This window comes from Nycticebus coucang, chromosome 18 (assembly GCF_027406575.1).
Source record: "Nycticebus coucang isolate mNycCou1 chromosome 18, mNycCou1.pri, whole genome shotgun sequence".
Lineage (NCBI taxonomy): Eukaryota > Metazoa > Chordata > Mammalia > Primates > Lorisidae > Nycticebus > Nycticebus coucang.
Window position 1 is genome coordinate 20,720,729 of NC_069797.1, and position 21,056 is coordinate 20,741,784.

The 21,056-nt window shown below is 46.0% G+C and overlaps 2 protein-coding genes across 7 annotated transcripts in view; both read left to right on the top strand.

The window, feature by feature from the left end:
• RNF222 (ring finger protein 222) overlaps positions 1-21,056 on the top strand; it is a 41,174-nt gene that overhangs the window by 12,897 nt on the left and 7,221 nt on the right. The window lies entirely within an intron of this gene.
• Positions 1,212-11,030, top strand: RPL26 (ribosomal protein L26). Of its 6 annotated transcripts, none has more exons than XM_053567729.1 (4): positions 1,212-1,367; positions 2,178-2,350; positions 4,180-4,320; positions 10,870-11,030. In XM_053567729.1, exons 2-4 carry the CDS (start codon positions 2,183-2,185, stop codon positions 10,996-10,998), a joined length of 438 nt encoding a protein of 145 aa, XP_053423704.1. In that variant the 5' UTR covers positions 1,212-1,367; positions 2,178-2,182; the 3' UTR covers positions 10,999-11,030. The 6 variants fall into 6 exon arrangements, with proteins under 6 accessions (XP_053423704.1, XP_053423705.1, XP_053423706.1 ...); XM_053567730.1 differs by having other exon boundaries at positions 1,281-1,382; XM_053567731.1 differs by having other exon boundaries at positions 1,357-1,495.

The following is a 21,056-nucleotide window of genomic DNA, read 5'->3' on the forward strand; positions in this document are numbered from 1 at the left end:
AAAGCTCCTTGGGAGGCTGAAGCAGGAGGACAGCTTGAGCCCAGGAGTTTGAGGTTGCTGTGAGCTATGGTAGCATCAACGCGCTCTAGCCTGGGGGAAAATTAAGACTGTCCCCCCAAAAAAAAGAAAAAAAGAAAGAAAACACGTTTGCCTCTACCCTGGGCCCTTCAGGATACAGTTTTTCAATCTTGGACTGGATCCAGTAGGCTCCTACAAATCTGGGCCATATAGAGTTACAGAAAGGGGCCGGGAGCCAGACTACGTGAGTTCAGCTATAACCTATGGATTCTGTATAACCTTTCACAAGTCCCTCTATTTCTGTCTGGCTCCCTTGCACCATCAGTAACCACCTGTAAAATGAGGACAATAATAATACCAGCATCAACAGGGCTATTAGGAGTTAATAGTGTGAAGTGTAAAAGACCGTCCCTATCAGTCAGCAAGCTCACTACGTCTTACGTATTATGAAATGCGCGTCCTGTCAGTATGACACCTGTATCATTCATCCTGCAGAAGCTGGAGGCCCATCAAGTGCGTGCCTCGGGATCCAACCGCAGGGGGGCACACATCCTCGCCCTGCTTCCGTCTGATCTTGAACCGAAAGCTCCGAAAAGGACACACTTCTCCGCACCGAAAGGCTTCCTCAGGCCCAGCTCCTTCAAACTGTGGTCTGCACCAACACCCTCCGTATCACCTGCTCATTAGAACCGCAGATTCACATCTATTTCCGTGGCTGGGGCGATCGCGGGCCGCATTCCTCGGGAGGTCCTTCCCCAGCCAGAGACAAACACGGGCGTGCCCCGTGGAGTAGGGAGCAGACGCTGAGGTGCAGGGGTAGTGGCTGGCGTCCCTCCGGAGCTTGTTAAGGGACGCCCACGCCACTGGCCCAGGCGGGTGTAGTGAGATCCAGGATTAGTACCCACGTGATAGCGCCACCTGGCGGCCCCAAATAGGACCCGTCCTTTCCCGGGTAAGGGTGCCACCGCCGCCCAGCACCCAGGAGTGAAAAAACGGGTCCCCAGAGGCCGCTCACTCCTTCCCCACCCACAAGCGCAATCTGACCCTAAGCAGCTCCTGCTATTCGCCCAGAGATAGCTCTTCACAGAGGATTCGGCAGCAGCACGGTGACCTCCGAAGGCCGGCACTAGAAGCTGGAGGAGGGAGTTTCGCAGTCCTTAGCAGTTCCTCTCCGAGCCACTAGAAGACACTAGTCATCAATTTCTTTTCCAGTTTACTCTCCCGGTTCAGACTCTGCGCCTCTCTCTCTCCAAGAGACGTAGGAATCGCGATATCTCTCGTGACCATACAGAACCGGAAACAACCTGTAACTCTCTTCCCTTTTGCGGCCATCGCCGGAGAGGCAGCGGGTGAGGATTGCCTAGGCAAGCGCGTGTAATCCACAGCCATCCTTTCTTGTGCACCGTGGCGGCTGACCTCGGTGGCCTTCATCGTCTTCCGCAGGCCGAATAACAGCCAGGGAGGGGAACTGGAATTGGTTTTGATCTTTTTTCTCCTTAACTCAGGGGTCGCCGTGAAGCAGAGGGATGGAGGGTCAGGGGATTTGGAGACTCAGAAACGAGAGCTGACGGGAGGGATCATGTGGAGATACAGAGTCAAGTCCAGGCAGTGCTATTTCCTAGAGAGTGGTCTCCGAAAGTAACAGTTGTAGGTAAAACCTTTGTGAACTTCCAGACTGCGCTCGCTCATTGGAAAGCTTTTGGAACTCAAGATGGGGTGTACAGTACTCCAAGTTTGGGATAGGGGGCCCAACTCACTCATTTTTGTTTTTTGTCGCCCTGGTAGAGTGCTGTGGCATCATAGGTCACAACAACCTCAAACTGTTGGAGTCAGGCGATCCTCTTGCCTCAGCCTGCCAGGTAGCTGGGTCTACTTGCGCTCGCTACAACATCCGGCTATTTTTAGAAAAGGGTCCCCTTCTTGCTCAGGCTGGTCTCGAACTCCTGAGCTCAAGCAATCCATCCCCCTTGGCTTACCATAGTGCTAGGATTACACCAACTCATTCATTTTTGTATGGCCCAAATGTGTTAATTCTCAGTCCCATATAAGTTTCAAGCATTATTTCATAGACCAGTTCAAGCAGTTTTGGATGGAGTTACAGAACACGACAGTTTCTCTAAACTATACTGAATGAGATTTTGGTCACTTTTTTTATTTAGCCAAAATGAAGTTCAATCCCTTTGTGACTTCGGACCGAAGCAAGAACCGCAAAAGGCATTTCAATGCACCTTCCCACATTCGCAGGAAGATTATGTCTTCCCCTCTTTCCAAAGAGCTGAGACAGAAGTACAATGTTCGATCCATGCCCATCCGAAAGGATGATGAAGTTCAGGTATGTAGTCCTACTTGTTCATGTTGTCTTGATAAATACACCACACATTTAAATTAGAACGGGATTGCCCCTTCAGAGAGGTGTTTTCCAGGCTTTTGACCTCAAAACAGAATTGGTTTGATGAGTTGAGCCAAGGACCAAGAAACCCTCAAAGAGTGTGCTGCTTTTCAGTCCTTACCTTTATTCTTTGTTGAAAATCAGTTTCCCCAGGTATGAGATGCAGCCATAATTAAGTTACAATAAGACAAGTGGAACATGACTTTTGGATTATCCTTTTCTCAGTATGTTTGGTTATGGAAGAAACATTTGAGGACTGGTAACCATAATTTCACATGATTAAGTTGCCAGTAATTTTGTCAAGTCTAGTTAAGTGAAAACTTCTATAAATAATTTTTTTTTTAAAGACAGAGTCTGACTCAGTAGAGTGCCATGGCATCACAGCTCACAGCAACCTCCAGCTCTTGGACTCAGGCGATTCTCTTGCCTCAGCCTCCCAAGCAGCTGGGACTACAGGTGCCCACCACAATGCCTGGCTATATTTTGTTGAAGTTTGGCCGGGGCCGGATTCGAACCTGCCACCCTCAGTATATGGGGCCAGCCCCCTACTCACTGAGCCACAGGCACTGCCCTATAATTTTGTTAAGGGGCGGCACCGGGCGGCGCCTGTGGCTCAGTCCGTAAGGCGCCGGCCCCATATACCGAGGGTGGCGGGTTCAAACCCGGCCCCGGCCAAACTGCAACCAAAAAATAGCCGGGCGTTGTGGCGGGCGCCTGTAGTCCCAGCTACTCGGGAGGCTGAGGCAAGAGAATCGCTTAAGCCCAGGAGTTGGAGGTTGCTGTGAGCTGTGTGAGGCCACGGCACTCTACCGAGGGCCATAAAGTGAGACTCTGTCTCTACAAAAAAAAAAAGGGGGGGGCGGCACCATATGCCCAGGGTGGCGGGTTCAGACCCAGCCCCGGCCAAACGGCAACAGAAAAATAGCCGGGCGTTCTGGCGCGCGCCTGTAGTCCCAGCTGCTGTGGAGGCTGAGGCAAGAGAATCGCGTAAGCCCAAGAGTTAGAGGTTGCTGTGAGCCATGTGACGCCATAGCACTCTACCTGAGGGTGGTACAGTAAGACTCTGTCTCTACAAAAAAAAAAAAAAAAAAGAAATTTTGTTAAGTGTAACCTACAGCTAGTCAATTTGGGCAGTCTCTAAAACTACTTGCAAATCAACATTGTTTAAAGAGGGCAGAGTGAAACCGGTAGTAGTATGGGTTGGAAACGCCCCTTGGTCCCTGCAGTGCTGAACATGCCATCAGACTGGCTCAGAAGCACTTGGAGTTGCTTCCTGACAGGCAGAGAGCCTCTAGGATTCCTGAAAAGGAAAATGTTGGTTAACCCTGGAAAGAACTGGTTGATCCCCTTAAGTATATATTGCTGCTCACTCTGGGATGGGTTGGGCACTTTAATGGGTTGTAAATTAAATACATGTGGTCTACTGCTGCTATTGATAAAAAGGTATCAAGTTTCTTCTTAATGTGCAGAATGCCAGAGTGGGTTCTTTATTAACTTTCTAACAAGCCTGCCCCTGCTGGTGGGGCTACATTTGTAGAAGTACACTGTACATCATTGTAGACATATGGGGGCAATGGTTCATTTACAGGTTAGTTAGAGCCAGGAATGAAATTATTGACATGTTTCCCTTAATAATGAAGTCTTCTAGAATTAAAATGCCCTGTAGCTAATAATAGAGTGAATGGTGGGTGTGTGATTCACAATTTTCTTGATTTACAAGGTTGTTCTTGTTCTTTTATTTGAATTTTTGTTGGTTTTGAATTTGCATTTAGGTTGTCCGGGGGCATTATAAAGGTCAGCAGATTGGCAAAGTAGTCCAGGTTTACAGGAAGAAATATGTCATCTACATTGAGCGGGTGCAGCGGGAAAAGGCTAATGGCACAACTGTCCACGTGGGCATTCACCCCAGCAAGGTAGGTATTTTTGAAAATGCTTGAGAGATGCTGCAGACATAGGCCACGGGATGCTTCTGTGATAGATTATACTTACAACTTCTGTATCTTACCTAAAAAAAAAAAAAAAGAAAGAAAATGCTTGAGAGAAGTAAATTGTAGCAGGTGTTTTGTTTTTGAGACAGTCTCACTCTGTTGCCTTGGGTAGAGTGCTGTGGCATCTTAGCTCACAGTTACTCAACTCTTGGGCTTGAGCTATCCTCTTGCCTCAGCCGCCCCAGTAGCTGGGACTATAGGTGGGCACTTACCACAGTACTGGCTAATTTTTCTATTTTTAGTAGTGATGAGGTTGTGGGTTTTTTTTTTTGAGACAGAGTCTCATTATGTCGCCCTCTGTGGAGTGCTGTAGTGTCACAGCTCACAGCAACCCCAAATTCTTGGGTTTAAACAATTCTTTTGCCTCAGCCTCCCAAGTAGCTGGGACTGCAGGCGCCCAACTCATTTTTGGTGGTAGCTGTCATTGTTGTTTTGGCAGGCTCGGGCTGGATTCGAAACTTACCAGCTCCGGTGTATGTGGCTGGTTCCCTAGCTGCTGAGCTATAGGCACCAGACTTAGTGGCTCACACCTGTAATCCCAGCACTCTGGGAAACCAAGGCCAACAGATTGCCCAAGCTCATGAGTTCAAGGACAGCCTGAGCCAGAGCAAGACCCTGACTCTAAAAAAAAATAGCCAGGCTTTGTGGTAAGCGCCTATAGTCCCAGCTACTTGGGAGGCTGAGGCAAGAGAATTGCTTGAGCCTAAGAGTCTGAGGTTGCTGTGAGCTATGATGCCATACTACTCTACTGGAAGCAACAAAGAGAGACCTTTCTCTATATATAAGTAAATAAATGGAGACAAAAAATGAATGGAGGCTTGGTGCCTATGGCTCAAGCGGCTAAGGTGCCAGCCACATACACCTAAGCTGGCGGGTTCGAATCTAGCCTGGGCCCGCCAAATAACAGTGATGACTGCAACCAAAAAATAGCCAGGCGTTGTGGCTGGTGCCTGTAGTCCCAGCTACTTGAGAGGCGGAGGCAGGAGGTAGAGTGCCACAACCTACCCAGGGGAACAGTGATCCTCTTGCTTCAGCCTCCCAAGTAGCTAGGATTACAGGCGCCCTCCACAATGCTAGGATGTCTTTTAGAGATGGGGACTTGCTCTTGCTCAGGCTAGTCTTGAACTCCCAAGCTCAAGCAATCCTCCTCCCTCCTTGTCCTCTGAGAGTGCTAGAATTAGAAATTGCAGCACTTGAAAGCAAATTCTACTTGTATTGAAAAAGTCACTTGAGACATGATTGCAAGAGGGACTTTACCTAACAAATGCAATCAGTGTAACCTGGCTTATTGTACCTCGATGAATCTCCAACAATAAAAAAAGAAAAGAAAAAGTCACTTAACACATTTCTGAAATCAATGTGTTTAACAGTTACTCTGGGCGGCGCCTGTGGTTCAGTGAGTAGGGCGCCCGCCCCATATGCCGAGGGTGGCGGGTTCAAACCCAGCCCCGGCCAAACTGCAACAAAAAAATAGCCAGGTGTTGTGGCGGGCGCCTGTAGTCCCAGCTGCTCCGGAGGCTGAGGCAAGAGAATCGCGTAAGCCCAAGAGTTAGAGATTGCTGTGAGCCAAGTGACGCCACGGCACTCTACCGAGGGCGGTACAGTGAGACTCTGTCTCTACACAAAAAAAAAAAAAAACAGTCACTCTGTATGTATATTTAACATACCTTGTCCTCAAGCTGTTAGTAAACTGATAATTAACATATTAAAATCTAGGAAATAGAATAATAAAAGGTGAAATGGATTCTTGTTTCTTTTTCTATATTTAACAGAATTAAGTAGCAGTGAGATAGCTTTACAGCCCTGAGCAATAGGTACTGAACCATTTCTAGATGGAGAAAAAAAGCTGAGAGGTTGGGTGGCGCCTGTGGCTCAGTCGGTAAGGCGCTGGCCCCATATGCCGAGGGTGGCAGGTTCAAACCCGGCCCCGGCTGAACTGCAACCAAAAAATAGCCGGGCGTTGTGGCAGGTGCCTGTAGTCCCAGCTACTCGGGAGGCTGAGGCAAGAGAATCACTTAAGCCCAGGAGTTGGAGGTTGCTGTGAGCTGTATGATGCCATGGCACTCTACCAAGGGCCATAAAGTGAAACTCTGTCTCTACAAAAAAAAAAAAAAAAAAGCTGAGAGGTTAAGATCTCATGTATAGTGAGTATGTCTTAAGCCAAGGTAGAAAGTCTGGTCTGCAGTGGCACCTATGGCTCAGTGGGTAGGGCACTATATACCAAGGGTGGCGGGTTCTAACCTGACCCTGGCCAAACTGCAACAAAAAAATAGCCGGGCGTTAAATGATGGTCGCCTGTAGTCCCAGCTACTTGGGAGGCTGAGGCAAGAGAATCGTTTAAGCCCAAGAGCAGGGGTCCTCAAACCATGGCCCGCAGGCCACATGAGGCAGTGTGATTGTATTTGTTCCCGTTTTGTTTTTTTACTTCAAAATAAGGTATGTGCAGTGTGCATAGGAATTTGTTCATAGTTTTTTTTTTAAAAACTATAGTCTGGCCCTTTAACGGTCTGAGGGACCGTGAACTGGCCCCCTGCTTAAAAAGTTTGAGGACGCCTGCCCAAGAAGTTGAGGTTACTGTGAGCTGTAAGGCCAAGGCACTCTACCAAGGGTGATAAAGTGAGACTCTGTCTCATAAAAAAAAAAAAAAAGATCAAAAGCCTCCAGAAAAGGCTTGTCACCTGTAGCTCAGTGAGTAGGGAGCTGGCCATATACACCAAGGCTGGCAGGTTCAAGCCTGGCCCGGGCCTGCTAAACAATGACAACTGCAAGGAAAAAATAGCCAGGCATTGTGGCAAGTGCCTGTAATCCCAGCTGCTCAGGAGGCTGAGGCAAGAGGATCACTTAAGCCCAAGAGTTTGAGGTTGCTGTGAGCTGTAAGGCCAAAGCACTCTACCAAGGGCGACATAGTGAGATTCTTGTCTCAAAAAAAAAGAACGTCTGGTTTGATTCCCATAGCAGCAGATGCTTGCCCTGGATTCTCATGTGAGTTCTCCCCAAAATTATAATTACTGGCAAGTGATGCACAACTTATGTCCTCTAGTTTGATGTTGCTATCTATAATTTCTGTTTTCCAAGTTATAAAAAATCGTTTATGGGGCGGCGCCTATGGCTCAGTCAGTAAGGCGCTGGCCCCATATACCGAGGGTGGTGGGTTCAAACCCGGCCCCGGCCAAACTGCAACCAAAAAATAGCCGGGCGTTGTGGCGGGCGCCTGTAGTCCCAGCTACTCGGGAGGCTGAGGCAAGAGAATCGCTTAAGCCCAGGAGCTGGAGGTTGCTGTGAGCTGTGTGAGGCCATGGCACTCTACCCAGGGCCATAAGGTGAGACTCTGTCTCTACAAAAAAAAAAAATCGTTTATGTTTCATATAAAGGTAAGTGTTCACAGTGAATATTCAAATGCTCTGAGTTTTGTGGAAGGGGTTTGATCTCATATTGGCTCCATGAATCTAATTTTTCAAAGCTCTGAAAGTCTAGTAAAACACCTGCATGTCTCTCACCTAGAATTCTCATTAAAATTTTGCTACATTTACCCTTCTTCCCCACCCCTCCCCCAGCAAATTGTCAGTGTCCTGACACTTCTCTTAATTACTGAGACAGAGCCTCAAGCTGTCACCCTGGGTAGAGTGTTAGGGCATCACAGCTCTCACAGCAACCTCCAACTCCTGAGCTCAAGCGATTCTCTTGCCTCAGCCTCCCAAGTAGCTGGGACTACAGGCGCCTGCCACAACACCCGGCTATTTTTTGGTTGCAGCTGTCGTTGTTTGGCGGGCCCAGGTTGGATTCGAACCCGCCAGCTCAGATGTATGTGGCTGGCGCCTTATCCACTTGAGCCACAGGTGTTGAGCCAAGTATCTCTTAAGAGCAAAAACTTTCCCATTTATTAATTTCTTCCGATCGTATTTTTGCCTCCCACTACGATTCTGGTGGCTAATTCTTACACTTTTTGTACTGTACTTATGAGTGCAGTGTGTGACATAGGGATCTTTTGAGTGGCTCAGTAATTTTCATCCCTCATTTCAGTCCTACAACTTCACATATCTAGGTAGAAGCTTGTGGTTCCAATCCAAATCTCTTCCCTAAACTTCAGGTTCAATATCTAATTGCCAATTGTGCATTTCAACTTGGATATCTAAATAGTATCTCAGATCCAATGTGTTGAAACTCCTGCTTTTGTCCTGACCTTAAAATTTTCCATTATCACAGTTTATGGCAGTTCTGTCCTCCCACTGGCTCAGGCCAGAAATGCCATTTTTGATTCCTTTATTATATACCCTACATCTATCAATAAGACCTGTTTGGCTGCTCTCATCTAGAGTCCTGTTGGCTTCTTGACATCAGAGCGGCCCATAAGACCTTACCTGATCTCTTACCAGCCAATTCTGACATTTTTTTGTACTTTACATGTTACAGTCTGCTGGCTTCCTTGGGTGTTCCTACAGTCCTGCTACTGAGAATATGTCTTCTGGTTAGCAGCACACCTAGCAACTTGGTAAAATTGCAAATTCTAGGTTCCCATACCTACTGACACAGAATTCAGGGTTATGCCCCTAGGATCTGTTTTGGGGTTTTTTGTTTTGTTTTTTAGAGACAGTCTCAGTATGTTGTCCTCAGTAGTGTGCTGTGGCATCACAGCTCACAGCAACTCCAAACTCGGGCTTAAGCGATTCTCTTGCTTCAGCCTCCAAGTAGCTGGGACTATAGGCACCTGCCACAACTTCCAGCTATTTTTTGGATGTAGTTGTCATTCTTTGGCAGACCAGGCTGGCGTCTATAGTCAGTACCCTAACTGCTAAGCTACAGGTGCCGAGCCCAAGGATCTGTTTTGTTTTAACAAGCCCTCCTCCTTTGGACTTTGGACTTAAAATTCTCTTTGGGACAGATGTGTCTAGTTGTGTCTAGATCACCACTTTAGGGTTCTGTTCAAATGTAGCTTTTATCAGTAGGACTTTTCCCTGATCATTCTAGCCTATGTTCCTCGCTTCCCCACATTTGGCCTCTTTTTCTCTATACCAAAGTCACATACATTAATTTAGAATAGAAGGTCCATGACAGCAGATTTGCTTTTGGTCACTGTGCTGTATTTCCAGAACCTAGTTCACTGTCCTTCCCACTTCCCTTACCCTCCTTCGTAAGACTAAAATGTATCATAATAATGGATGTCTTTAGGATTTAAGACATAAGATCTGCAATATCTTGAAATAAGATCTGCACTAAATGTTTTATAAGCGAAAGCATTTGTGAAGGTTAGTTTCTAACCTTATAATTCTTTGGGGAGGGGTAGGGTTTCTGTTGCCTAGGCTAGAGTGCCGTGGTATCAGCCTAGTTCACAGTAACCTCAAACTCCTGGGTTCAGGTGATCCCCCTCCTGCCTCAGCCTCCCAAATACAGGCGGCGTCCACCACAACACCCAGCTAATTTTTCTATTCTTAGTTTAGACAGGGTCTCACTCTTGCTCAGGCTGGTCTTGAACTCCCACCCTCCCACCTCAGGCTCCCAGAATACTAGGATACTGAGCCACTGCACACGGTCCCAACCTTACAATTCAAAAGTTACTTTATAGAGGCCAGGCAAGGTGGTTCAGGCCTCTAATCCTAGAACTCTAGAAGGCCAAGGAGGGTGGATTGTTTAAGCTCAGAAGGTTGAGACCAACCTGAGCAAGAGGGAGACCCTAGCCTACTGGGCACTGTGGCTAAAGCTCCCTAGCACTCTGGGAGGCCGAGGCAGGTACATTGCCTGACCTGACAAGTTCAAGACTAGCCTGAGCCAAAGCGAGACCCCATTTCTAAAAAACAGCCGGGTGTTGTGGCAGGTGCCTATACTCCCAGCTACTTGGGAGGCCGAAGCAAGAGGATCACTTGAGCCTAGGAGTTTGAGGTTGCTGTGCCCTACTCTATGTAGGGCAACAAAGTGAGACTGTCTCAAAAAAAGTTACTTTACAAACAAAACTGTATTTGTTTATGACTTGTAAAAGGGGTGGGAAGGAATAGAATAATTGGTATATTTCACAATAAAAAAGAAACAGGGCGGCGCCATATGCCGAGGTGGCGGGTTCAAACCTGACCCCGGCCGAACTGCAACAAAAAAATAGCTGGGTGTTGTGGCGGGCGCCTGTAGTCCCAGCTACTGGGGAGGCTGAGGCAAGAGAATCGCTTAAGCCCAGGAGTTGGAGGTTGCTGTGAGCTGTGTGAGCACCCTACTGAGGGCCATAAAGTGAGACTCTGTCTCTACAAAAAAAAAAAGAAAAGAAACAGATTTATAACAAAGCACAAAAGAGGTTATGAGAAGAAATACTGATAACCTTGCCTTTTCTCCTGTGTTGGTAGAACCTTAGGAAATAAGTTAAATAAATAAATCATTTTTTGTTTAGGTATCCACTATCCAAGGTTTAGGAAATAGAATTGAATGTTGTGCCTTCCCATGTGTTGTTTTAGTAATTATTTAAAGCTTGGGAGTAATTTTTCTTCTTTTCTGCAGGTGGTCATTACTAGGCTTAAACTGGACAAAGACCGCAAAAAGATCCTTGAACGAAAAGCCAAATCTCGCCAAGTAGGAAAGGAAAAGGGCAAGTACAAGGAAGAATCAATCGAGAAGATGCAGGAATAAAATAATCTTATATGCAACTTTCATTAAACACTGCTAAAATGAAGAACCCTTGTTTTGTGTGTGGTGCTTCGGGAAACTACCTAGTTTTGAGTAGATAAGTTTCTTAATTCTCTGATTTCTGTCTTATTTAAATAGGGTTTGTCTTTTACATTTGAACATCACTTCTTTAATTATTGAGAGATGCTTTTTTCATAACAGTTCTGAAATCAGAACTAATTGGATGGTGATTACTTTTTTTTTTTTTTGAGATAGTGTCTCAAGCTATTGCCCTGCATAGAGTGCCATAGTGTCACAGCTCACAGCAACTTCAAATTCTTGGGCTTAAGCGATTCTTTTGCCTCAGCCTTCCACGTAGCTGAGACTACAGGAGCCTGCCACAATGCCTTGCTATTTTTTTGTTACGGTTGCCATTGTTTTAGCTGGGCCGGGCTGGGGTGGGCCTGGTTCAAACCTGCCAGCCTTAGTGTATGTGGCTGGCTCCCTACCCACTGAGCTATGGGCCCCGCAGAGATAGTAATTACTTTCTATAGCAGGCAGCAGCATTTGGACATTATAGTTCACTGAGAAGAAAATTAAAAGGCTCGGTGCCTGTGGCTTAAGTGGCTAAGGCACCAGCCACATACACCTGAGCTTGCAGGTTCAAATCCAGCCTGGGCCCCCAAACAACGATGGCTTCAACCAAAAAATAGCCCCATGTTGTGGCCAGCACCTGTAGTCCCAGCTAGTGGTGAGGTATAGGCAGGAGAATCACTTAAGCCCAGGAGTTAAGAGGTTGCTGTGAGCTGTGATGCCACAGCACTACCCAGGGCGATAGCTTGAGGCTCTGTCTCCAAAAAAAAAAAGCTAATTGGAAATACTTCCTGTCTTGATCTTGTCTTTTCCTATCTTCCTCCTGTCCACTACATGGACATACAGCTTGTTTGTTTAGTTTATTGCAGTTTGCATTGCCATTGTAGTCTTGCTTGGAGGCTCCGCTCCTCTAGCTCAGCAGCTAGGGCGCTAGCCACATACACCAGAGCTGGCAGGTTCAAACCCAGTCCGGGCCTGCGAAACAACAATGGCAACTACAAAAAAAAAATAGCCGAGTATTGTGGTGGGTGTCTGTAGTCCCAACTACTTGGGAGACTGAGGCAAGTAGTAGAGGATTGCTTAAGCCCAAGAGTTGGAGGTTGCTGTGAGCTGTGATGCTACGGCACTTGTACCCAGGGTGAAATAGTGAGACTGTCTCAAAAAAAAAAAAAAGTCTTGCTTAAAATAAGATAAACTACTTACCAGTGGCAGGTAGAATGTTGCTTCAAGCTATTCTAGAGTGAGAAGTCTTAGGTTTTCACGGAGGCTACACACGTAACCCCTTTGCCAGCTTGTTTCTGCAATAGGTGCCCAGTGAGTGCCATCAGACCAAAACCTAATAAATCATTGAGTTGTGGTATGAAATACAACATGTTCATCTAAAATGCAGGTTACTCGGGATTCAGTAAATCGATGTTAAGTGTCAAGGAGTTAACAAGTGGCGGACAGCGCACCTTTGCTCACGTTGCCTAAAGACAGCTGAATTTCCAGGCCGAGGCACTTATTCAGGGGCTTTGCCACAGTGTAGGAACGGGTTGAGGGCCCCGAGATAACAAGGTCCGCCAGCTTTTGCCGGACCCGGCTATCACTTAAGAAACAGTACTGAACTCATCGCAGTGTTGTCCTAGCTGGGCACAGGCCCCTTTACAACCGGATCGGAGGAGAGCCGAGGGCTCCTGGGGTCCGCTGCGGCCCGGCGGGAGGGGCGGGGCTCCTGGCCGGCGCGGCTCGGCTTCCGGAGGGGCGGGCGCGGGCGGGCGTGAGGTGGCGGCGCGGCTGGGAGCCGGAACGCAGGCGAAAGGGCCTCCCTGACGCTGCGGCACCTGGCGCGTTTTTGTCACCTTCCCGGCTGCCCAACTTCCCTCGGCCCCGCGCCCACCTCATTTGTTCGCCGGGAGCTGGCCGGCGGGTGGGACAGATGGGTCTGCCGCTGCGGAAGTCCGGGGAGGATGCACAAAGGAGTTGATGCCGCAACCGGCTTAAGGAATGTTCCTGAGCGGAAGTTCCTGTGTCGTGTGGAAGTACTAGTACTAAGCTGCATTATCATTGACTCTTCGTAACATTGCATTGTTTGTTTTTAAAGATGTCAAACTTAGGGCAGTGCCTGTGGCTCAAGGAGTAGGACGCTGGCCCCATATATCAGAGGTGGTGGGTTCAAAACCGGCCCCAGCCAAAAGAAACTACAAAAAATTAAAAAAAAAAAAAAAAAAGGTGTCAAACTTAAAAAAAATTTTATTGCAAATAAGAGATGCATTAATAACCCAGTAGGATGGGCGGCGCCTGTGGCTCAGCGGGTAGGGCGCCGGTCCCATATGCCGGAGGTGGCGGGTTCAAACCCAGCCCCGGCCAAAAAAAAAAAAAAAAAAATAACCCAGTAGGAAAAAAAGTAAAGAATTCGAACAGACACATTGGAATACTTGGAAATAGTAATTCCACGTTTAGTAATTTATTAATAGAAAATAATGATGTGTGTGCAAAGTAATTTTGTAGAATAATATTCAATGCAGTGTTATTTATAAGTCAAAACAATCTATGAGAGTAAAATTTCCAGCACCACTACACTTCAAATGATTGGTTTAGAATAAACTACATTCCTCTGGGTAATGATTGGTAGAGACTAACATATGATCCAATCCTGGCAGAAGACATTACTAAGTTGTAAGGTAACTTTGGAGAAGGGTGCTTGCCCCTAAAAATGACTCAGAGAGGAGACTAGCTAATCTTTTTCTGGACGTTTCTGTGCTGAGGACAGACACTCAGACATTTCTATGTTGTCTAAGGTCATCTAACTGTAGGGAGGGGGTCAGGGTGTAAAGCCAGAGAGTAAAACTGATCCACTGACGATGACAGAGCAGAGCAATGGAAAGACCTGGGTATCCTTTTGTCTCTGTCTGGAATAGTCTTCTCGTAGATATTTGCATAGCTTACTTCCTCACCTTCTTTAACCTACTCAAGAGACCTAGCCTTACCACCCTGTGCAAAATCACAAACGGCTTCCTCTATACTGCCGTTGACATTTAGCTCCTCTTACCATCTTTATTGTTTTCCATAGAATTTATCACCTAATATACTTTCTGATTTATTTATTATGTTTATTGTTTCTTGTCTATCTTGACAAACTAACTTGTTTGTCTATGAGGGCAGGATTCATTGATAAATTCCTGTACTCTTGAACCAAGGCATATGGATCAAAACTACCTGGAATTACTGAGGGAACAGCTAGCTTCATTGGTTAATCGCAACCATCTTTCAAAGTGCAGCTTACTTGCGGGTTGAGCTCTGGTTTCACCATTCCCTTGGGTTCCTCTCTCTTTGATCCCTTTCTATCCTTATGAAATCTGACTTCAATGACACTTCTCTGCTGTTAAACCTCTGGCTGAGGTGTAGACATTTCTTTCCTCAATTTCCAGAAGCAAGGCTATAGAAGGCTAGACTACTCAAAAGGTGTATCATTAAATACTGTACATGAACTGGGAATTCTCCAACCTCAGTACAACTCTGCTTTGACACCTACTTGCCACATGGCCTTTGGAAAGTTCCTTGAGCTCTCTGAGTTGCCTTTAATTATGTGCCTCAATCATAAAATACATGGATTCAGGGCGGTGCCTGTGGCTCAAGGAGTAGGGCGCCGGTCCCATATGCCGGAGGTGGCGGGTTCAAACCTAGCCCCGGCCAAAAACCAAAAAAAAAAAAAAAAAAAAAAATACATGGATTCAATTAGATGATTTCTAAAATTTTTGCCAACTCGAAACACCTATGATTCTACTCTGCCAAAGAGATCAATGGTGTTATTTTAGAACTTGCATCACTGGCAGCGCCTGTGGCTCAGTCGGTAGGGCGCTGGCCCCATATACCGAGGGTGGTGGGTTCAAAACTGGCCTCAGCTGAACTGCAACCAAAAAATAGCCGGGCATTGTGGCGGGCGCCTGTAGTCCCAGCTACTCTGGAGCCTGAAGCTTAAGCCCAGGAGTTGGAGGTTGCGGTGAGCTGTGTGATGCCATGGCACTCTACCCAGGGCCCAGGCTAGGCTCAGCCATATCGCTGCACTACCTCTCTGTTAACCATATACCTCTAAGCGACGTATTTGATAAATATCCTTCTAACATCTTTTGTGCTCAGCATTGTATCCGCTTGCCCTCCAAAGGGACGCAGGCAGGTAGAAGCCTCATTCCGCATCTTCTATTTTGTATTCACCTGAACCAGTCGACCAAAATGCAAAGCAAAGTGCTCCAGTGAGTAATAGAGGCTGTTCAGAGGAGGGAGAGAGGGCAGTCAGCTGGGGTTGCTGGATACATATGGAAGGAGGCTGATGTGAGCTGGCTGTGATTTGAAAGATCAATGGGAGGACGTTCCAGGTCAGGAACAGCCAAAGCAAAGATGGTGAGGAAGGGAGTAAACATGAGCTCTAATCAAACTCAGTTATCAGTTATCCCATCAAAACATCACCAGGAAGCTGATTAAGAGCCACATTTCTTTTTTATTTATTTATTTATTTATTTTTTTGTAGAGACAGAGTCTCACTTTATGGCCCTCGGTAGAGTGCCGTGGCCTCACACAGCTCACAGCAACCTCCAACTCCTGGGTTTAGGCGATTCTCTTGCCTCAGCCTCCCAAGTAGCTGGGACTACAGGCGCCCGCCACAACGCCCGGCTATTTTTTTGGTTGCAGTTTGTCTGGGGCCGGGTTTGAACCCACCACCCTCAGTATATGGGGCCAGCGCCTTACTGACTGAGCCACAGGCGCCGCCCAAGAGCCACATTTCTTTCTTGTTGCTTTAGAAAAGATACTAACAGCTCAGAAATCTACACCAGGTAAGATGAGTAAGTCACTTTGGAAGTATGGGAAATGGGAGTACAGGCTCCATCTAAAGAAAAATGCTGGGCGGCGCCTGTGGCTCAGTGAGTAGGGCGCCGGCCCCATATGCCGAGGGTGGCGGGTTCAAACCCAGCCCCAGCCAAACTGCAACCAAAAAAAAAAAAAATAGCCGGGTGTTGTGGCAGGCGCCTGTAGTCCCAGCTACTCGGGAGACTGAGGCAAGAGAATCGCGTAAGCCCAAGAGTTAGAGGTTGCTGTGAGCCGTGTGACGCCACGGCACTCTACCCGAGGGCGGTACAGTGAGACTCTGTCTCTACAAAAAAAAAAAAAAAGAAAAATGCTGCTGGGCATGGTGATTTATGCCTGTAATCCCAGTGACTCTGGAGAATGAGGTGGAAGTGTCTCTTAATGCCAAGAGGTTGAGAGCAGCTTGAGCAACATAGGGAGATCCCCATCTCTAAAAAATAATAAATAAAAAGCCAGCCAGTGGGCTCAGCCTCTATAGCTCAGTGACTAGGGCGCCAGCCACATACACCGGAGCTAGCAGGTTTGAACCCAGCCCGGGCCTGTCAAACAACAATAACAACTACAACCAAAAAGTAGCTGGGCATGGTGGCAGGCACTTGTAGTGCCAGCTACTTGAGAGGCTGAGGCAAGAGAATCGCTTACACCCAAGAGTTTGAGACTGCTGTGAGCTGTGATGCCACAGCACTCCCTTCAGGGTGACATAGTGATACTCTGTCTCGAAAAAAGAAAAGCTTGGCAGTGGTAGGCATCTATAGCCCCAGCTACTCAGGAGGCTGAGTCAAAAGGATTGCTCCAGCCCAGAAGTTCCAGGCTGTAGTAAACTGTGATTTTTCCACTGCACTCTAGCCTGGGCTATGGAGTTTGACCTTGTCTCAGAAAAAGAAAGAAAAGACAGTTGCTGCCCTCTCCACTAGAGTGAGTTGCTGCCAAGCAGCAATGCCCCCAGTATGGCCAGATCTTCCCATTTTCAAGAATGCCCAAATCTAGATTTTTATGTGAAATCTCCTAATCTGTAAATATAAGTAACTGATTCAGATTTTTAAATCACTGGATGGATCAACCAAAATATATCTATTAGCCAAATGTGGCTATTGGACTGTGCTTTAGAATTTCATGGTATAGTAAGGACGATTATTTCTTATCAATGACTGAGAGCTTATATATATTTTTGTTGTTGTTGTTATTTGAGACAGAGTCTAACCCTGTTACCCAGGCTAGAGTGCCATGTGTCAGCCTAGCTCACAGCAACCTTTTACTCCTGGGTTCAAGCAATTCTCCTACCCCAGTCTCCCATGTAGCCAGAACTACAGGCGCCTGGCCCAACTGCTGGCGAATTGAGATTTTACATCTTTTGGTACTAAATTATTTCCAGCCTATCATCTTGGTTCTTTCATAGATCGAAGGTAAGGCTTTACCAAGGATAACTTTATCTTTATCTTCCCAAGATACTCCTTAGGAAACAAAGTCCCATGTCAAAGATTGAATGGTACTAGTAGATGAAACTAACTTAAACTGATTTCTTTTTTTGTTTGTTTGTTTTTTTGTTTTTTTTTTTTTACAGACAGAGTCTCACTTTATGGCCCTTGGTAGAGTGCCATGGCATCACACAGCTCACAGCAACCTCCAGCTCCTGGGCTTAAGCGATTCTCTTGCCTCAGCCTCCCGAGTAGCTGGGACTACAGGTGCCCGCCATAGCACCCGGCTATTTTTTTGTTGCAGTTTGGCCAGGGCTGGGTTTGAACCCACCACCCTCGGCATATGGGGCCGGCGCCCTACTCACTGAGCCACAGGCGCCGCCCTAAACTGGTTTCTTTAATGCAGCGACTTCTCAGCGCCTTTACGGATTTTTTCTTTTTTTTGAGACAGATTCTCACTTAGTTGCCCTTTGTAGAGTGCTGTGGTGAACTCTTGAGCTCAAGAGATCCTCTTGCCTCAGCCTTCCAAGTGGCTGGAACTAGAGGCACCCACCACAGTGCCCTCCTATTTTTTAGAGACGGGGTCTCACTCTTGCTCAGGCTAGTCTCCAGCTCCTGAGCTCAGGCAATCCACCTGCCTCAGCCTCCCAGAATGCAATGATTACAGGCATGAGCCACCACACCTGGCTGCCTTTGAGGATCTTGAAACCAAACTTAAAAAATATTTTGTAGGGCGGTGCCTGTGGCTCAAGGAGTAGGGTGCTGGTCCCATATGCCAGAGGTGGTGGGTTCAAACCTAGCCCCAACCAAAAAAAACATTTTGTAAACATGCAATTTTTTTATTAAATTTTAATAAATAAATCTTTTTCTCTCTTTTTTTTTGTACAGACAGAGTCTCACTGTACCGCCCTCGGGTAGAGTGCCGTGGCGTCACACGGCTCACAGCAACCTCTAACTCTTGGGCTTACGCCATTCTCTTGCCTCAGCCTCCCGAACAGCTGGGACTACAGGCACCCGCCACAACGCCTGGCTATTTTTTGGTTGCAGTTTGGCTGGGGCTGGGTTTGAACCCACCACCCTCGGTATATGGGGCCGGCGCCCTGCTCACTGAGCCACAGGCGCCGCCCCAATAAATAAATTTTTTAAATTTTTAATAAAGAATAAATTTTATTAAATACAATTTTATTTTCGTTTGCAAGGCCAGTGCTCTAACCACTTAGCTAATTTCTTTAATACTAAAATGCATATTTTTCATGCTTTTGGATTTGGATGTGTCTTATCAATACATTCACTTAATGTAAGTTCTCTGTTTTTCCTCTCAAAAGAAAGTTGTCATTAAGTTAGTGACAATCTGTGGTGTCTTAGAATCTGGAATATTCACATTTAAACAGTGATTCTAAGGAAGGGATTTTGAAGCCCTTTTAGTGGAGGACTTTGAGGACCTGGAAATAGGTCCAGCTTGACTAAGACCTAAGACTAAAAGCTCAGAGCTTTTAAAGGTTTCCCTTTTTCTCTGTTTCTCAGGATTCTGCCTTCCCCCTCAGCTGTGCATCTGATCTTTGAGATTTTGGGAATCTTGTTTTCCTACACTTAATGGAATTCCTGTAGTCATCATGAATTCCTCTCCTGGGTTTATTACCATCCTATATCTTGAGATTATTCTAACTAAAAGCATCCTGGTATAGACACCTGAGTATCAAATTTTCTCCCCAAGGAATTTTCCAATCTTGTGGATTCCACTTAGGGTATGTCTTTTTAGCATAATAATCTCCTCACATCTCTGTGCACATAGACAAGATATTTTCATTTCTGGAAACAGACCCTGTTGACTGTTTGGAGCCATCAATCCTATACCTGAAAGTGTCTCCTGGCCTTGGAGTGCCCAAGTTCACTTGGATTCTCGGCTTTGTTCTAGAAATACACAGACTCCAGCTCTGGCAGTCTCAAAGCAAGCCTGACCTACAGACCTCCCAGGAAAGTAAACGCCTTTCCTTCACCTACAAAGCTTGACTCATCTTATTGAATATGAGACCTTTTTCCTTACTTCAATATAATATTCACATGATTTATGTTCAGAGTTGCTGATGCTGGCTGGCATGCCTTCATTCTTGGTGCTCTCCACTATAACTTCTCTAGTCTTGCTAAAAGCTACTCCTTAGTCCAGCCCCCAAGACTGAATGGTCCCTGCGGCAGGAGCCAGTGCTGTTTCAGGAGGCAGGGAAACGTTTGAAGATATGACCAAAAATTGGAAGTATTTGGAGGCCTCTCAAAAAGGACACAATGCTGGACAGTTATGAAAACATGGTTCCATAGGGCAAGGACTCAGAATCTTCATTTATTAACTCTGTGTACAATTTCCCACCACTTTCTTCTTATCCTTTATTTTATTTTATTTTATTTTATTTTTTGAGACAGAGTCCAGTTACCCTGGGTAGAGTGTCATGGTGTCATAGCTCACAGCAACCTCAAACTCTGGGGTTCAAGTGATTCTCTTGCCTCAGCCTCCCCTGTAGCAGGGACTACAGGTGTTGAGCCATTATGCCCAGCTAATTTTTTTTTTTTTGAGACAGTCTTAAGCTGTCGTCCTGGATAGAATGCTGTGGCATCATGGCTCATAGCAACCTCAAACTCTTGGGCTTAAGCAATTCTCTTGCCTCAGCCTCACAAGTACCTGGGACCACAGGCACCTGCCATAACGCCCAGCCATTTTTTGGTTGTTGCAGTTGTCAGTGTTGTTTTTTTAGCTGACCCAGACCAGGTTCAAACCTGCCAGCCTTGGTATATATGGCCAGAGTCTTACCCACTGAGCTACAGGCGCTGCCCCTAATTTATTTTTTTTTTCTATTTTTAGTAGAGATGTGGTCTTGCTCTTGCTCAAGCTCAAGCAATCTACCTGACTCAGCCTCCCAGAGTGCTAGGATTACAGGCCTCAGCCACTGTGCCCAGCCAACCCACCACTTTGTCTTGAGATTCCTAAAGTCAGGACATAGAAAGAAGATTGTTTATGTTCAAGTTAGCACTCCCTGATGCTACCTTTAGCTTAAGAGTTTGCTGTTGTTATGTGTACATTCTAGCAACTGTCTCCCATTTATATTATTTTAGAAAGTACTAAGGATACGGTTTTAGCCTACTGCCTTAGGGATTTCCATTTATCCTCTCTTCTATTCAATTGATAAAGACCAGTTAATTAGGTTTCATGATATAAGCTAATGGTTTTATTATTTATTCTGTTTGCTTATAGTCTAAAATTACTACATATTTGTAATCTTACTGATTTCAAATTCTTTTGACATACTCTCATTTTGAATGGCTTTCTAGTTGCTTTATACTATTATTCTGTTCCTTTCTTCCATATATGGGCTTCAAAAATCAGACGAAAGAATTGATGAGGAACTTTGGAGGGAAAATCTTCCAGATGGAGTTTCAGCAAATTTAACTTTATTCTGTTTTCTTTCTCCCTGTCTAAGAATCCTTCTTACAGTCCTCCACTATGCCTCCGAGAACTGGAAATGGTGCACCTGGTATTTCAAATGCAGGTGAAATTGAAGTGGAGACAGGTAGCATGAGAGAAAAGTTTCTTATAAGTGTAACAAAGTTAGTAGAAAGCAAAAGTTACAACAGCAAGATGTTTTCCAAAGAAAAGTACTTTCAAACAATAAAGGAAGTCAAAGAAGCTAAAAAAAAGAAAGCGGTCATCATGTGATTATTGCCATGCTGCAAAATATGATGTAA

Coding starts and splice junctions, on each gene's coding strand:
- RPL26 (XM_053567728.1), top strand. CDS start 1,730: ATGGGGTGTACAGTACTCCAAGTTTGGGATAGGGGGCCCAACTCACTC. Junction 1,878..2,177: donor CTCTTGCCTCAGCCTGCCAG/GTAGCTGGGTCT, acceptor TTTTTTATTTAG/CCAAAATGAAGTTCAATCCC. Junction 2,351..4,179: donor GAAAGGATGATGAAGTTCAG/GTATGTAGTCCT, acceptor ATTTGCATTTAG/GTTGTCCGGGGGCATTATAA.